Source organism: Candoia aspera, chromosome 12 (assembly GCF_035149785.1).
Source record: "Candoia aspera isolate rCanAsp1 chromosome 12, rCanAsp1.hap2, whole genome shotgun sequence".
NCBI classification, from domain to species: Eukaryota; Metazoa; Chordata; class Lepidosauria; order Squamata; family Boidae; genus Candoia; species Candoia aspera.
This window is the reverse complement of record NC_086164.1, coordinates 12,879,839-12,894,963: the sequence shown is the minus strand read 5'-3', so window position 1 is coordinate 12,894,963 and position 15,125 is coordinate 12,879,839. Positions and strand designations below refer to the sequence as shown.

Genomic DNA, 15,125 nt, shown 5'->3' with positions numbered 1-15,125 from the left:
CAGTCTTCCAATACATTAAGGGATGCCATAGGGCAGAAGGTACGGATTTAGTTCCTACAGAACCCAAGGGTAAGAGAAGAATCAATGGATGGAAGCTCTATGGCAGTGTTTCTGAACCTTGGCAACTTTAAGAAGTATGGACTTCATCTCCCAGAATTCTCATGCTTGCTGGAGAATTCTGGGAGTTGAAGGCTACACCTCTTAAAGTTGTCAAGGTTGAGAAACACTGCTTTATACAGAGAGAACCATACTTGAAATAAGGAGGAATATCCTGACTGTGAAAGCTATTAGGCAGCGGAACAGCCTGCCTCCTGAAGTGGTGGGTGCTCCATCACTAGAGGTTTTCAAGAAAAGACTGGACAGTCATTTGTCCAGAATGGTATGAGGATTCCTGCACTGGGCAGGGGGTTGAACTAGAAGACCTCCAATGTCCCTTTCAGCCCTATGATTCTAAATTCTAAATCATTTTACCTTTGATGAGGCTAGGTTTTAAGGCTTTGTGGCAATATCAGACAGTGTTAAAAATGGCCTGGAATTATGGAAACATACCATTGATAGGAATTGTCAAAAGCGAGAGAGAGCTTTTATTTTTCTTCTCAAAGTCCATTCACGTGTTGAACACATGCATATAAAAATTAATTATTATGCATCACTTCAGCTGTGAAGCCATCATCTTGGACTTGTTTTCTCTGTTGTTGGCTTGACAAACCTAAGCAGACACTGTGTGAAATGAGATTAGCAGAATCATGTCATATTATCAAATCAGAGAAAAATACTTAGAGAATATTCTGCAAGTGTCTTTGCTTTTCAAAAACGCTGCAACAGTAATGGACAAATTGCTATTCTGAGGGGAAGAATAAAACTCAACATGTGCATGTCAAATATTTCACCCCTAGATAGACACAGTCACAAGTAGGCACACACTCTTACACACATCTCTTTCTTTGCCTCCAGTTTTCACATTTTCTATTTCTTAGATTTCAGGTTTTAATTTTACTTTTCCCCATTTGGGCTTCAGAGCTATCAATCTGCAGCCAGCCCTCCAAATGTTGTTGTTGTTTATTTGTTTAGTCGCTTCCGACTCTTCGTGACTTCATGGACCAGCCCACGCCAGAGCTTCCTGTCGGTCGTCAACACCCCCAGCTCCCCCAGGGACGAGTCCGTCACCTCTAGAATATCATCCATCCATCTTGCCCTTGGTCGGCCCCTCTTCCTTTTGCCTTCCACTCTCCCCAGCATCAGCATCTTCTCCAGGGTGTCCTGTCTTCTCATTAGGTGGCCAAAGTATTTCAGTTTTGCCTTTAATATCATTCCCTCAAGTGAGCAGTCTGGCTTTATTTCCTGGAGGATGGACTGGTTGGATCTTCTTGCAGTCCAAGGCACTCTCAGAATTTTCCTCCAACACCACAGTTCAAAAGCATCGATCTTCCTTCGCTCAGCCTTCCTTATGGTCCAGCTCTCGCAGCCATATGTTACTACAGGGAACACCATTGCTTTAACTATGCGGGCCTTTGTTGTCAGTGTGATGTCTCTGCTCTTAACTATTTTATTGAGATTGGTCATTGCTCTTCTCCCAAGGATTAAGCGTCTTCTGATTTCCTGACTGCAGTCAGCATCTGCAGTAATCTTTGCACCTAGGAATACAAAGTCTTTCACTGCTTCTACATTTTCTCCCTCTATTTGCCAGTTATCAATCAAGCTGGTTGGCATAATCTTGGTTTTTGGGAGGTTTAGCTGCAAACCAGCTTTTGCACTTTCTTCTTTCACCTTCATCATAAGGCTCCTCAGTTCCTCTTCACTTTCAGCCATCAAAGTGGTATCATCTGCATATCTGAGATTGTTAATATTTCTTCCAGCGATTTTAACTCCAGCCTTGGATTCCTCAAGCCCAGCTTGTCGCATGATGTGTTCTGCATACAAGTTGAATAGGTAGGGTGAGAGTATACAGCCCTGCCGTACTCCTTTCCCAATCTTAAACCAGTCTGTTGTTCCGTGGTCTGTTCTTACTGTTGCTACTTGGTCGTTATACAGATTCTTCAGGAGGCATACAAGATGACTTGGTATCCCCATACCACTAAGAACTTGCCACAATTTGTTATGGTCCACACAGTCAAAGGCTTTAGAATAGTCAATAAAACAGAAATAGATGTTTTTCTGAAACTCCCTGGCTTTTTCCATTATCCAGCGGATATTGGCAATTTGGTCTCTAGTTCCTCTGCCTTTTCTAAACCCAGCTTGTACATCTGGCAATTCTCGCTCCATGAACTGCTGAAGTCTACCTTGCAGGATCTTGAGCATTACCTTACTGGCATGTGAAATGAGTGCCACTGTTCGATAGTTTGAACATTCTTTAGTGTTTCCCTTTTTTGGTATGGGGATATAAGTTGATTTTTTCCAGTCTGATGGCCATTCTTGTGTTTTCCAAATTTGCTGGCATATAGCATGCATTACCTTGACAGCATCATCTTGCAAGATTTTGAACAGTTCAGCTGGGATGCCGTCATCTCCTGTTGCCTTGTTATTAGCAATGCTTCTTAAGGCCCACTCAACCTCACTCTTCAGGATGTCTGGCTCTAGCTCACCGACCACACCGTCAAAGCTATCCCCGATATTGTTATCCTTCCTATACAGGTCTTCTGTATATTCTTGCCACCTTTTCTTGATCTCTTCTTCTTCTGTTAGGTCCTTGCCATCTTTGTTTTTGATCATACCCATTTTTGCCTGGAATTTACCTCGGACACTGCCTGGACAAGTCCCTGCAGTTTTCTTGGCAAGGTTTTTCAGAAGTGGTTTGCCATTGCCTCCTTCCTAGGGCTGAGAGAGAGTGACTGGCCCAAGGTCACCCAGCTGGCTTTGTGCCTAAGATGGGACTAGAACTCACAGTCTCTCGGTTTCTAGCCTGGTGCCTTAACCACTACATCAAATTGGCTCTCAGAACATACAATTTTAAAATCATCATCATGTTCAGCAACTCCAGAGGGCCAAAAGCTTCCTCTCACTGCATAATATAAGAAGTAAGAGAGTGTTTAAATCCAACAGAACCCATCTTTTTTTTTTTTAATCTTTCAATAGATGGATGAACCGGCTGGGTCTGGCTGCCATTGGTTATACACCTGATGACAAGGATATCCGGCCAGATGAAGGTGAGGCTCCTTTGATCGATGGTAAGATGCACAAAGAGAGGCATCTGAAAATATCCAACTTATCTGCAGCCTCTGCCTAACAAAGAATACATTTCAGTAGAAAATGCAAACCTCTTTTTAGCAGATTATTGGAGTGAAAGTGACCAGGAAGACGTTGACAGCTCCTTAAAGCAAGAGGGACCCATTGTGCTTTGTGACACCTACCACCGGACCCCCTCGGTAAGTGGAGCAAGTAATGAAACGCAGCCGCAGCCTCAGCCATCGCTTTCAAATCTTGCCCTGCCTTTTCTGTTTTGTCTCTCTTTCTGGATGTGTATTGAGAAGCTCCAAGCCAATGGCCAACTGAATGGCTCAGCTGCATCAAGACAATGCTGCTCACTGGGAGCACTTGGCTGTGCTCTGGATTCAGCAGGCTTGGCAGCAGATGAGCCATCCTGGGTCCTTGGTGGCCACCCAACCATTCCAACCCTGGCCCTGGGACACTGCAATAAACAAGCCCAACCAGCCCAATCTGTGTGCTGAATTAGCTGCTGGGAAACAAGGAGGAGCCCTACTCAAGTAAAACCATTCATATTTTAAACCATCTTTACTGTGCGGTTGATACATGCACTGCTCATATATCATTCTCAACCTGTGTTTCTGCGTGCAGATAGGACTTTTTCTATTTTTCTTTCAGATTTTTCTTCAGCCTGAATGATGTGATCCTCACACAGCCAGAACCAAAGACAGCATGACGGAGGCCACAGCATCACATGGGTGAAGCTCAGGCTGACTTTCACCCATGTGATTCTGTCCCATCCCCTGGGAAACAGGTTAAGCCCCTCCGTTTCCTTTTTTCCCCACTTTTTTTTTCTTGCCTCCCCTCTGCATTTTTAAAAGTCTGCATTTAAGTGAGGCATTTTTAGGCTGCATCAATAGAAACCTGCTCCATTCTGCTCTTGTCCAACCCCTTCAAAGTCCAGGGTCCCACTTCTGGATGGCACCATTTCAGAAGAATGGAGACAGTGAAACAGATCCAGAGGTCAGCAAGAGTGATAGGGGAAGAAGAGATATTGAGGACTAAGTCTGCTTACCCATAAGAATTGAGGATTGAGTAAGGTGTCATGCCAAAGACAACTACAATTTACTGTCCCTGAGTACAGGATATAGAAGGAATGTTAGGGGAAACTGCCAAGAAGTCCTAACAGTTTGGCCATGGATCCCGTGATCTAAAGAGTTGCTGAGCTGTGGGCCAACACTGCTGTAAGATTTCACTTTAGACTCCTATTATCCTTACCAATCTTGCGGTTCAACAAGTTGATCCAAGGCATTAGCAAAATGCCCCAAGTTTTTTACTCATGTAGAAAGCCATCAAGGCATGTCATGGAACTGGGCATTTCCATTGCTACTGCCCATCCTCATCATGATAATTCACATAGGTGGGAGGCTTTAAAGCAGCCTTGCTCAACCTGCTCCTCTCCAGGAGTATTGGAACTACACGCTCCAGAATTTCCAGCCAGTGTGGCCACTAAGATTCGGAGCATTGTAATCTCAAGATAACTGGAGGCCACCAGGTTGAGGAAGGCTACTTTAGATGTTCTGTCACCAACATGGAAGCAACTCTGTAAGAAACAGTAACAGCCTATTTAGGGAAAGGAAAGGGTTTACCCTGAAGATTATATCTTGTATTTTTCCAGTGTGTTTCTGTAATCGTATCCTATAATGGAACGTTTCAATTATTTTTAGATGAATTCTTCAAGTCCATTCCCTGAGCCCAAGCATGGCCGTCACTTCTCCAGTGAATCGACCTATTCCCATTCTTCTGCAGAAGAGTCCCGACAGGATCCAGCAGGGAATACACACTCTGCAGGAGGCAGTAGACCTCCCTACAGAGAACGACGTTCATGGCAGGATCTCATAGAGACTCCTCTGACCAGTTCAGGCCTCCATTTTCTCCAGACTGTTCCTACTGATTCAGACTATGTGAATGAGAGATTTGGGATGTCCCCAGAGAGGCGGCGACAAGCAACATTACCCGTCCAAAGACGCCACAACCATGATCAGGATGGTCCTTTCCCACTGGTCGAGTGCTACAAAGGTCAGAGTTCTCACCCCAGGCCCCAGAAGCAAAGAAGTCAAAGCCTTCCACGAAATCGGGACGTCCGAGTGAAAGGGCGCGTAAAAACTAGTGAGATCACTGAAGAGCGGTCAGAAGAGGAACTGGCTATAAAAAAGCAAAGTAACTTGTGTGAAAATGGTAAGAGGTTAAAGCAACTGGACTTCTGATAATGTTCGGGATGGAAGTGAGGAAGCTCAGTGATCAGACTTCTGCTGTTCATGCAGAAGGTTCCAGATTCAAAATATGGCAGAAGAACTATAAGAGGTCCCTATATAAGATCTTGAAGAGTTGCCACCAGCTAGAGTAGACATTTCTGGATTAGATGAGCTCACTAGTCAGCATGAAATGATTTCTGGTATTCATAAAAGCAGGATCATCTTCACTAACTGAGTCAACAAAATACCTGATAGAAACCACTTGAAAATTCCCTAGCACAGGGGTGGGGAACCTATGGCCATATTGCTGAACTACAGTTCCCAGCATGCCTTATCATGTTGGTCATGCTGGGCAGTCAGCAACATCTGGAGGGCCAAAAGTTCCCAGCTATCCTGGAAAGTTTTGAATAGACAGTAGGACCTTAAGACTAGATCTATATTTCATGGCACTGGCAATGACTTCAGATAGAATTTTGAAATTTATTAGGAGTCAGCTATGCCTTTGCAAGGCTATTGCTTGAGCCCATATTTCAGCCCCAGAGTTCACATAGGTTGGGAAATGGCTTTTAATTTTAGTTTTTATTTTTGCATTTCATTGGGATGATAACAGGTTCAGGGGAGAAAGAGATCCAGGTGCACAATAAAGTTTATGTCTTTTGCCTGTTTCCCTTCACTATCAATACGTAACTTCTAAAGGACGTTTGCTTTTCTTCAGAAAACATAGAACGAAGGAAGAGCACAGATGGTCTTCGTGAGCTCTACAAGTCTCTGGAGCAAGCCAGTTTGTCAGCATTTGGAGAGCAACGTCCTTCTACCAAGCAGGAATTCCGAAGGTCCTTCGTAAAGAGATGCAATAACCCTGTTATCAATGAAAAGTTGCATCGCATCAGAGTACTCAAAAGTACTTTAAAAGTAAGCATTCGTTCTTGCTGTAGTAGGATCAGCAGAAGGGGCTGTAGCTTGTTGTAGTAACAACTGAGAGTCTTTCTACTCCCCAATCAGAGGAATGTAGATAGGCCAATTCCAGCATCTCTAGATTCAAGCAAGAGAAGACCAATTTGACCCATGTATGTCCACAAGATCTTGCTGCTCTCATTAAAATGGTGAAAGCAGCATTTCTACCATCACACCACAAGTTCTGCCCCTTTTGGACATGGGTGCAACATCACAACACAAAGATGGAAAAGGGCGGGACTTGAGTACGATGACATAATGCTGCTTTCATCATTCTGCCTGCTTCCCCCACCCATTCCGCCTCAGGCACTGTTGATTTGACCCCAACTGGATCTAAATGCTTGCATTCAACTCATCCTTTTGTCCTTGCCTTGTCAACTTGATCTCATTCCTCTACTTTTTTCCACCCTGTTTTAGTTTGCAAGGCTGAAAGGAGGGTCTTTCACACCTTGATTTCAATCAGTTACCTTTAGAGATAATATCAAGTCAAAACTGAAGTGAAAAATTAAATGAATAATAATAAACAATAAATCACACATATCTCAAAAAGCTGATTAGATCATGTATCCTCAAAAATGTGATTAGCAGGAGAGCTCCTAATGCTACTATTAGTCACAAAGTGATCAAGCGATTACAACTTTTCCTCTTGAATGGATTCTTTTTTCTGCTAAGGTAGAGATGGAGAATGTCAGGTCGGCTACAAAATCAAGGCAACTTCTGAAATCCTTGTGAAATTCCACAAATGAGGCAGTGTAATTGCATAACTGAGAGCCAGTTTGGTGTGGTGGTTAAGGTATCAGGCTAGAAACCAGGAGACCATGAGTTCTGGTCCCACCTTAGGCACAAAGCCAGCTGGATGACCTTGGGCCAGTCACTCTCTCTGAGCCCTAGGAAGCAAGCAAGGGCAAAGCACTTCCAAAATCTTGCTAAGAAAACTGCAGGTAGTTGCCAGGAGTCAAGTGACACACACAGAAAATCCTGCATAATTAAAACCCAACCTGAAAATACCTTAAAATATCAGTGCAAATATTGTATCAGTATTTGATGCACTCAAAAGCAAAGCCAGTTGGAAAAGACTGTAAATTCAGTGTATAGAACACATGCTTTGCATATAGAAATTTCAGGTTCTGTTCTTAACCTTTCAGTGAAAAAGATCAGAAAAATGATGGGAAGTGCCTCTTTCTTCTTGAGACCTTGGAGAGCTTCTGATAGTCAAAGTAGACAATAGTACTCAAAAATATTTGTTGTATGTCTGGGACCAAGGCCAGAGATTGGGTGCTACCACAGAGAAGGTCTTATTTTAGATGACCTCTTATCATACTTGAAACGGGATAAACATGGAGCTCAGCCTTCCACACAATAGATTCTTAGTGAACTGAGAAGGCAGTTCTTGAAATATGAATCCCAAATTTGGAATTGGAATTTTAGATTAAAAATTAATGGAAATCCATCCAATTAAGGGACACGGTGGCGCCGCGGGTTAAACCGCTGAGCTGCTGAGCTTGCTGATTGGAAGGTTGGCGGTTTGAATCCGCGTGATGGGGTGAGCTCCTGTTGCTAGTCCCAGCTCCTGCCAACCTAGCAGTTCAAAAACATGCAAATGTGAGTAGATTAATAGGTACCGCTTTGGTGGGCAGGTAACAGCGTTCCGTTTAGTCATGCCGGCCACACGACCACGGAAGTGTCTATGGACAAACGCCGGCTCTTCAGCTTTGAAACGGAGATGAGCACCACCCCCTAGAGTCGGACACGACTGGACTTAATGTCAAGGGAAACCTTTACCTTTACCTACCATCCAATTAAGATATCCTTGATCTTACAATTTTTTAAAAATCCAAGCTTCCATCAGCAGTCTTACTCTTGCATTTTGCATCAATATAGCCTTGGGTGATCTTTAAAAACCCCAATAGAATCAGACCTGGTAAGTACAAGTAGTCCTTGCTTAGCAACAACAATTAGGACTGGCAACTCAGTCATTAAGTAAAGAGGTCACTAAGTGAAACTTATGATCTTATTGTACTTCAGCATTCCTTTGCTTTACAGACCTGCGAAGGTCGTAAATACAAGAATTGGTCGCAAAGTTACTTTTTCATCACGTCATAACTGCGAATGGTTGCTGTCCAAGGCAGCTGCTAAATGAGGTCTACTTGTACTATGTTTGCCAAAAAGCTACACAGAGTGTCCATGAAATGATCAGGATTCAATTATGACTTGAGTTTAAAAAAAGATAAGGAACAAGGGATTAGGAAAACCTATAGTTCTCCACGGGCATGGTTTTGGTTGGGGAAGGAAGGCAGGCAGGCAGGCAGGCAGGCAGGCAGGAAGTCACAGCCCAAGAACTTCTAGAGACACGTCTAACTTTCAAGAAGGGCCTGGCTTTGCATCTGAACTGTTGTCTTTTTGGACAGGCAAAGGAAGGAGATCTGGCCATGATCAACAACTTGCTTCACGAACCTAACTTGACGTCCAAGAAATTCAAAGAATGGAAAATAAAGAACTATGAGTTTTTTCTGGACATTTGTGAGTACAGTGGTGCTCTGAAAGCCCAGAATGGAGCTTCTGAACTTGCAATTACAGCCTCCTTGCTGACACACACACATTCCTTCATTGAAACCCACGTCTGACAGAACTGGGGGTTGTTGGAGGAGGGCTGGGGAACAGCCAGGGGCGCTCCATTGTGACAAAACACTGCACGCTGTGTAAATAATGTATCCAGCTATATTGTAAATAGATTGGATAAGAAATTAGTACCACCGGATGCCTACTGCATTGCATGATGAGACAGATTTATTTATTTTACCCCCCTTTTGGAATAATTTTGGGTTATTTCAATTCTGCTTTAGTAAGAAGCAGTGAAGAAGGGTTAACAGGCATAAAACAAAACAACACAAGACTGCAGTATATTTATAACACCAGAATACTTACCAGGACTAAAGGCCAGGAGTGTCATTGACAGGATTTTCTCTTTCTTTTATATACGTAGATATACTCTGTGTACTCGTATCTATGTATATAAAATGTAACATGAAAGCTGAGGTTTATTTTTTAAATATTCTGAGACATCCATCCTCATAAATTTCCCCCTCTCTTTTTTTTAAGAGTGGAAATTTTAACTATGAAAAAGAAAAAAAGAAAAAATCAATCACTCCTAGGGAAAGTGTATTTAACCTTTCAGCATGTCCAATAAGCGACTGGTTTTGTGAACATAAAGAATGCTTGGCAAAGTCTAGAAATGGAAAAATTAACCCCCCTTTTGGCGTGCCTTAAAACATACAGCATTTATCCAGGAAAACACCTTACTTTTCGTTTTGCCTCTCCTGGCACAAACGGTACATGCTGATCAAATGCTGTGCTATTTTTACAATACTGTGCCTGCTTTTCAGAGGATTGACCCAAGACACATGAGGGGGTGCGCGCGCACACACACCCGCACATTAATGTGACAGAGAAGAAATTAAAGTACAAAACCGTTTGGTAGCAGGATTGCAAAATGCAGCTCTGCTCACCTCTTGGCCATCACAAACAGGGGCCGAAAACACAATCCACCTTTCTGGAAACCGGTAGCTGTTCCAGATGTCAGCAATTTTCCACTGTGAATTTAAGGCCACAGACCTACAAGCTGCAAAATTCAGAGCCTGTCTTTTGCAGCCTCAAGACAGAATGACAAAAAAGGCCAGACTGAACACCACGGCTTTCTATATTTACACTGTGCTATGAATAAAGATCCTCAGATTTATGGTTTGAGAACTGTTGCAATAAAAGAAACCTAAATCCTGTTAAGGCATTATCACTGAACAGGGAATTTGGTGCCAGTAAGAGAGATGGGTTCTCCTAATCATTCCTGATCCCTGTGTCCCTGCCTTATTGGCAGGAATTTTGCACCATCGCCCGTCTCATGCTCATTCAAAGGCAAGTGGAAGTCTCTATGTGATCAGGAATAATAATAATAATAATGATAATGATAATAAGCAAATCTCTGTCCTCCAGATGTTGCTGGACTGCACAGCATCCTCCAAAACTGGAGCTCACCAACATCTGAAAGGCTGAACTAAAGGTCCATCCTAAAGGTTTCTACTCAACATTCAAGCAGGTATGAGTAGAAACCCCTTGCGTACCTCTCTGCCCAACATGGAGAAGGAGCAGGCCTTCAGAGCAGAACTGCTGCTACACAGAAGGATACTAGGTGCAGCGTTATCATTATTTATTTCCACATGATTCTGAGGATTAAAACTTCATTGGAAATATTCTGGACTATAGAGGTTACATAGCCGCAGATTGGGGCCTGCAGAATTAACCTGCCCAAGAAGCCTACCAAAGCCTTTCCAGAGAACTAGAATACTACCAAAACTAGTATGTTTTTAGAGTATTGGAATGCTACCATAAGCTAATCGGAGCATTATGGAAAACTTCCAGAAGCCCACCAGCAATCTAGATAAGTCTTAGTAAAAAGTCAACTGCTAATCATAGCAAAGGTGGGGCAAGTGGTGCCTGAGAGAGAAGACCGAAACTACTACCCAGATCAATAAAAAATATTCTAGCAATTGGTTGTTTATTGTCCCTTTTTAGTAGCCCCTTTCCTTTTCCCCAGATATGCTTCCAGAAATGGGGCCCATTCAGATCGGCTTATTGTAAGGCCAGGCCTAAAATATGCATTTTAGGCAACACAGAAGGATAAATTAAGGGAAGAAACATTAACTTTAGGAAAAAGTCCTTTGGTGTATATTTGTTTACAATGGCTCCTTTGTAAGCACCTAACTGCACCGTGCAATGACATGACTGCTACTTATTTAGGAAGGACCTACATCAAATTCCCTAGTCTACCCAGAAGAGCATTTGGGAGTGCAATGCCACAGGCATGCCAAATAAGCTTTTGCACCCCTTTGGCAAAGCAGGTAAACTGAAAGCATAGGAGAATTGCATCTCTCCCCTTGCCACCTTTATGTGTTTACCTAAAAGGGTATTTTCTAAACTGGGCAACTTCCAGATGCAGGGATATCAACTCCCAGAATTCCTCAAACAGCATGGCTATTGCTAAGAATTTGGGGTGTCAAAGACTGGACATCTGGAAGTTCTCCAGGTTGGGAAACACTGATCTAAACAGGGCATAGACTCTTGCAAGTCCTACCCCCAACTTGCAATTCTTAAAAAAAAGTTGCATCTTAATCCATGCTAATGTTTGGTATATATGCAAAGTAATCTCTAAATGCTTATGTTCCGGGGTGAGGGTGGGATGTCGCTTTCTGAGGCCCCAGGGCTACCTGCAGCCTTAGAAATCTTGGGAAAGCCTTGCAAACATTGCCAGTGGATTTCATTTTTAATAGGCCAGAAGCGGGAAAATGCTTTAAAACACTGCAAGTATATGTATAAATTGGGTTAATGATTGCCAGTGACATTTGGCACACTCGTGCCTCTGCCCTGGCCCCACCTCCTTTTATGAATGTGATCCTGGTGTGCCTCTTGAAAGCTGAGAATGGCCCTCAGCCTGATAAAACCCTGCTCACCTGATGCGGGTCTGGCATCAAGAGCGGGAAGGCCAGTGAAAGGCTGATGGGCTTGCTTCATCTCTCCTACCTGAGCACTGATTGCAGCCACTTGGCTAAAGTTGCTGCCAAGAGGATTTGCACACTCCAGAACTTCCACAGGTGAATTTAACAGCTAATATCTGTTTTCCAGTCACTTTTTAAAATGCATTTCATTCTTCACCCCGATGTCACTGCTTTCCAGTTCATTTATCGAGGCAGATATTCCTTCCGGCACGTATCCGTGGAATATTACTTTTCTACCACAGACCAGGAATGGACAACCTTTGCGAGTGTGGGTGTCACTCCAAGAGTCTATCAAAAGAGAGAAGCTGCACTGTAATGTAAGGAGCAGGGGTATCTCCAGGGCATGGTCAAAAAAGTCAAGAGGACAGCCATGTGATGCAGTCAAAGTTCAGAGCTTTGATGGCACCATTGCTGCCACCATCTTGACTTTTTTGACCATGCCCTGAGGGTATCCCTGGCACATGAAAAAGTATAATACCCTGATTAGAGAGTCAGAGCCAACATGTTCAAAGCATTTCTAGGGCCAAGCAGAACTCTGTTGGCCACGCTTAACCAGCTAAGTGAAATTAAAGCGTTGGCATGTATGTCTGCCCTGAAAGTTAAGCCTGGTTGGTTTTAACCTTGGTTTGCTTTTGGTTTGAGATTGTGGTTTCTGTCTTTTGTGGCATAGCTTGTGTTGAAACCCCAGGCTAATTTTTCACTTACTAGATCATGGATAAACCCCAAATGGGTTAATTTACTAACCAGGTTCAGCATGACGTGTGAACATAACCACTGAGGGGAGAGACTAAGGCCTCCAGAGAAAAAATAGCAGCTGCAACCATGGTATGGTGAGGCCAGATACCAGGGTCCCCCAGATAAAGACTTCTAGGATTTAAAGAGACAAAGTTGAAAGTATGTGAAATTTAAAAAGCAGCATATTTATAATTCCATGGTGAAGCTTGGACCTGATTTGACAAAACAATCTTTGTTCACTGAACCATTGTTTACTTAGTTGGAAACAAGCATTATGCCCATGGGTTTTACTCTTGCCCTTTCCTTCCCTGAGCACTTCAACTGTGGTTTATTAAACCAGAATAAACTGGTTTAGCTTACAATACTAGCTTTATTCAATTGGATGTACATCCCATTAGACAATGTCAATTACTTTGGAGTAGACAGATAAAAGCCTCTGTTGTAATCTATGTCTGCAAGCCAGGATATAGTGGCAGTTTGACATTCTGGTTTTGATATTCTGGTAATCTGTAATGCTAAAATCACAATAGGATTATAAAAGGAAAGTATGGGGTAATAAGCCACAAAGCTGCAGATGGGGAGGCAAAGATGGAGTTTATAGGCTCCAATCTCAGTGTGGTAAACCGTGGTTTACTACTGGTTTTACTATGTCCGAATCAGACCTTTGACTCTGTTTATTTAACAATTACTTTCCCAAAGACATTTTTATCTCGAAGAACTGCTTTTTGCTCTTAGAACAAGAAAACATCCACATTTTCAAGGCAAGTTTAAAGGCAGTATTTGCTACACTGGTGAGAACATATTCTGGTGCTTCCGAAGAAGATGGTGAGGCGACTTCGCCCAAAACAGTGTGCTTCCCAAGACATGTTGCCAAAGGTTTTTAAGTCCAGTAAGAACTATTGTTTTATTTTTGTTAGTCCTCCCCAAAGTCAATCGCGGTAAATCTATGCAGATCCGCCTGTTCTATGTAGTAGCTGTCCAATTTGGCCTCTCCTGATCTCAGATTTTGGCAGCTGGATAGATTCTGCTTCTGAGCATCCTCACTAACTTGTCTCTTTGTGTTAAGAGCCTATGTGTAATACGCTCACAATCAAAAAATTATTTTCTCTCTCTCTGAAAATGGCGGTTGCAATGTCCCTAGGGTCCCTGGACATGCATATCAATCTAAATTTAACCCTGGTAAGGTAAATGATCAGCATTTGAAAATATATACCCTATTAAACATATTTGCCATGTGTCCCTACCCAAGAATGAGAGGTCCCACTTTTGTCAAAGACCACAATGTTGCCATTATATTAAGAAACACCATACAGTGGATCAAGCCTAAGGCTGTTGCATTTGGTTCCCACTGAAATCAATGGTTTCCACAGAAGAGAATACCTGTAGCTCAGGGTTGAACTGTGGAGTTCTTGGTGATCCTTGAGCTCGGTTGCTAGCTTGCAGACGTTTCATGACCCAACTAGGTAGCATCATCAGTGCATGCCAGAGTGGGGTTTACTGCCAGTTGGGGGGGGGGGGTCTTCTTGTAGATTAGAGTATTGTTTTCTGCCTGATTGATTGTCTGGTGCTGATCCCTGCTTCTCTGGAGGGGATGTGTTGTATTTTGGTTTCCTTCTATTTTATTGTCTCTTCTGAATGGTGTTTAAATATAGTTTATCTCTATGTGTCTATTGATGGCTAGTTTAAGCCCAGGGATTTCAATGGGGAATCAAATGCAAATGATTAGAGATGCAGCATGGTGCTATTTCATCTGCAACCAGTCCCATCTTCTGGGCAAACATTTTAATCAAGAGCCGCATTCCCCTGATACTCTGGGTGCATCTGAAATGAACAGGGTGTGAGGGTAGAGCCCAAATGGATGAAGCTGCTTGATTTCTTTTTTCTGATATTTTGTTTCCTTCTTTTCCATCACACCCTTCTCTTTCATCTTTTCCCTCCTCAACCACCAGGCTGGCAGGGAAAGACAGACTGCCCTGAGTTCTTTCTAAGCCCTCTTGTGCTCTTGTTCAACTTTCATTCTTAATGATCTTCCAGTAGGGTACTCCTGAAGAGCTCCGGAATCACTTAAGTGTCGGACAAGAGTGGCAACAAATGAAACTGTTACATTTAAAAAAAAAAAAACTGGAAGAGGCATTCACTTTGCATGGAGCAGTTAAGGCCCAACATTGTGTGCAATGCTAGGGAGTGGTAGAGAACTAAGATAAAAGTTGGTTGTGTGTTTTGTCACATCACTGGAAGCAAACATGAAGCTCTCTGATTAGTAGACCTTTCTGTGTTCTCAGACAAGGAAACCTGAAGAGTTTAGTTAGCTACATGCGCACTCAACGATAAATCATACTGCATCTGATTTCAGTGGTCAAAGTCTTCTTCCAAAGGATCCTGGGAACTGTAGTTTTGTGAAGACTAATTATTCTGAGGTTGGATTCACTCATCACACTAAACCATGAATCCACACTAAACATGACTAGATTTGCACAACACACTCAGGCTGTGT

At 42.8% G+C, this 15,125-nt stretch overlaps 1 protein-coding gene across 1 annotated transcript in view; it reads left to right on the top strand.

Annotated features, from left to right (window-relative positions):
- The window catches only part of LOC134504464 (connector enhancer of kinase suppressor of ras 2-like), a 273,137-nt gene extending 263,011 nt beyond the window's left edge, over nt 1-10,126 (top strand). Inside the window, exons 20-24 of the mRNA XM_063313693.1 lie at nt 3,073-3,143; nt 3,265-3,362; nt 4,869-5,379; nt 6,112-6,308; nt 8,759-10,126. Of these exons, the coding sequence (XP_063169763.1) occupies nt 3,073-3,143; nt 3,265-3,362; nt 4,869-5,379; nt 6,112-6,308; nt 8,759-8,974 (1,093 nt within the window). The 3' untranslated portion in view covers nt 8,975-10,126. The remainder of the gene's footprint in view (nt 1-3,072; nt 3,144-3,264; nt 3,363-4,868; nt 5,380-6,111; nt 6,309-8,758) is intronic.
- The last annotated feature ends 4,999 nt before the right edge of the window (nt 10,127-15,125 follow it).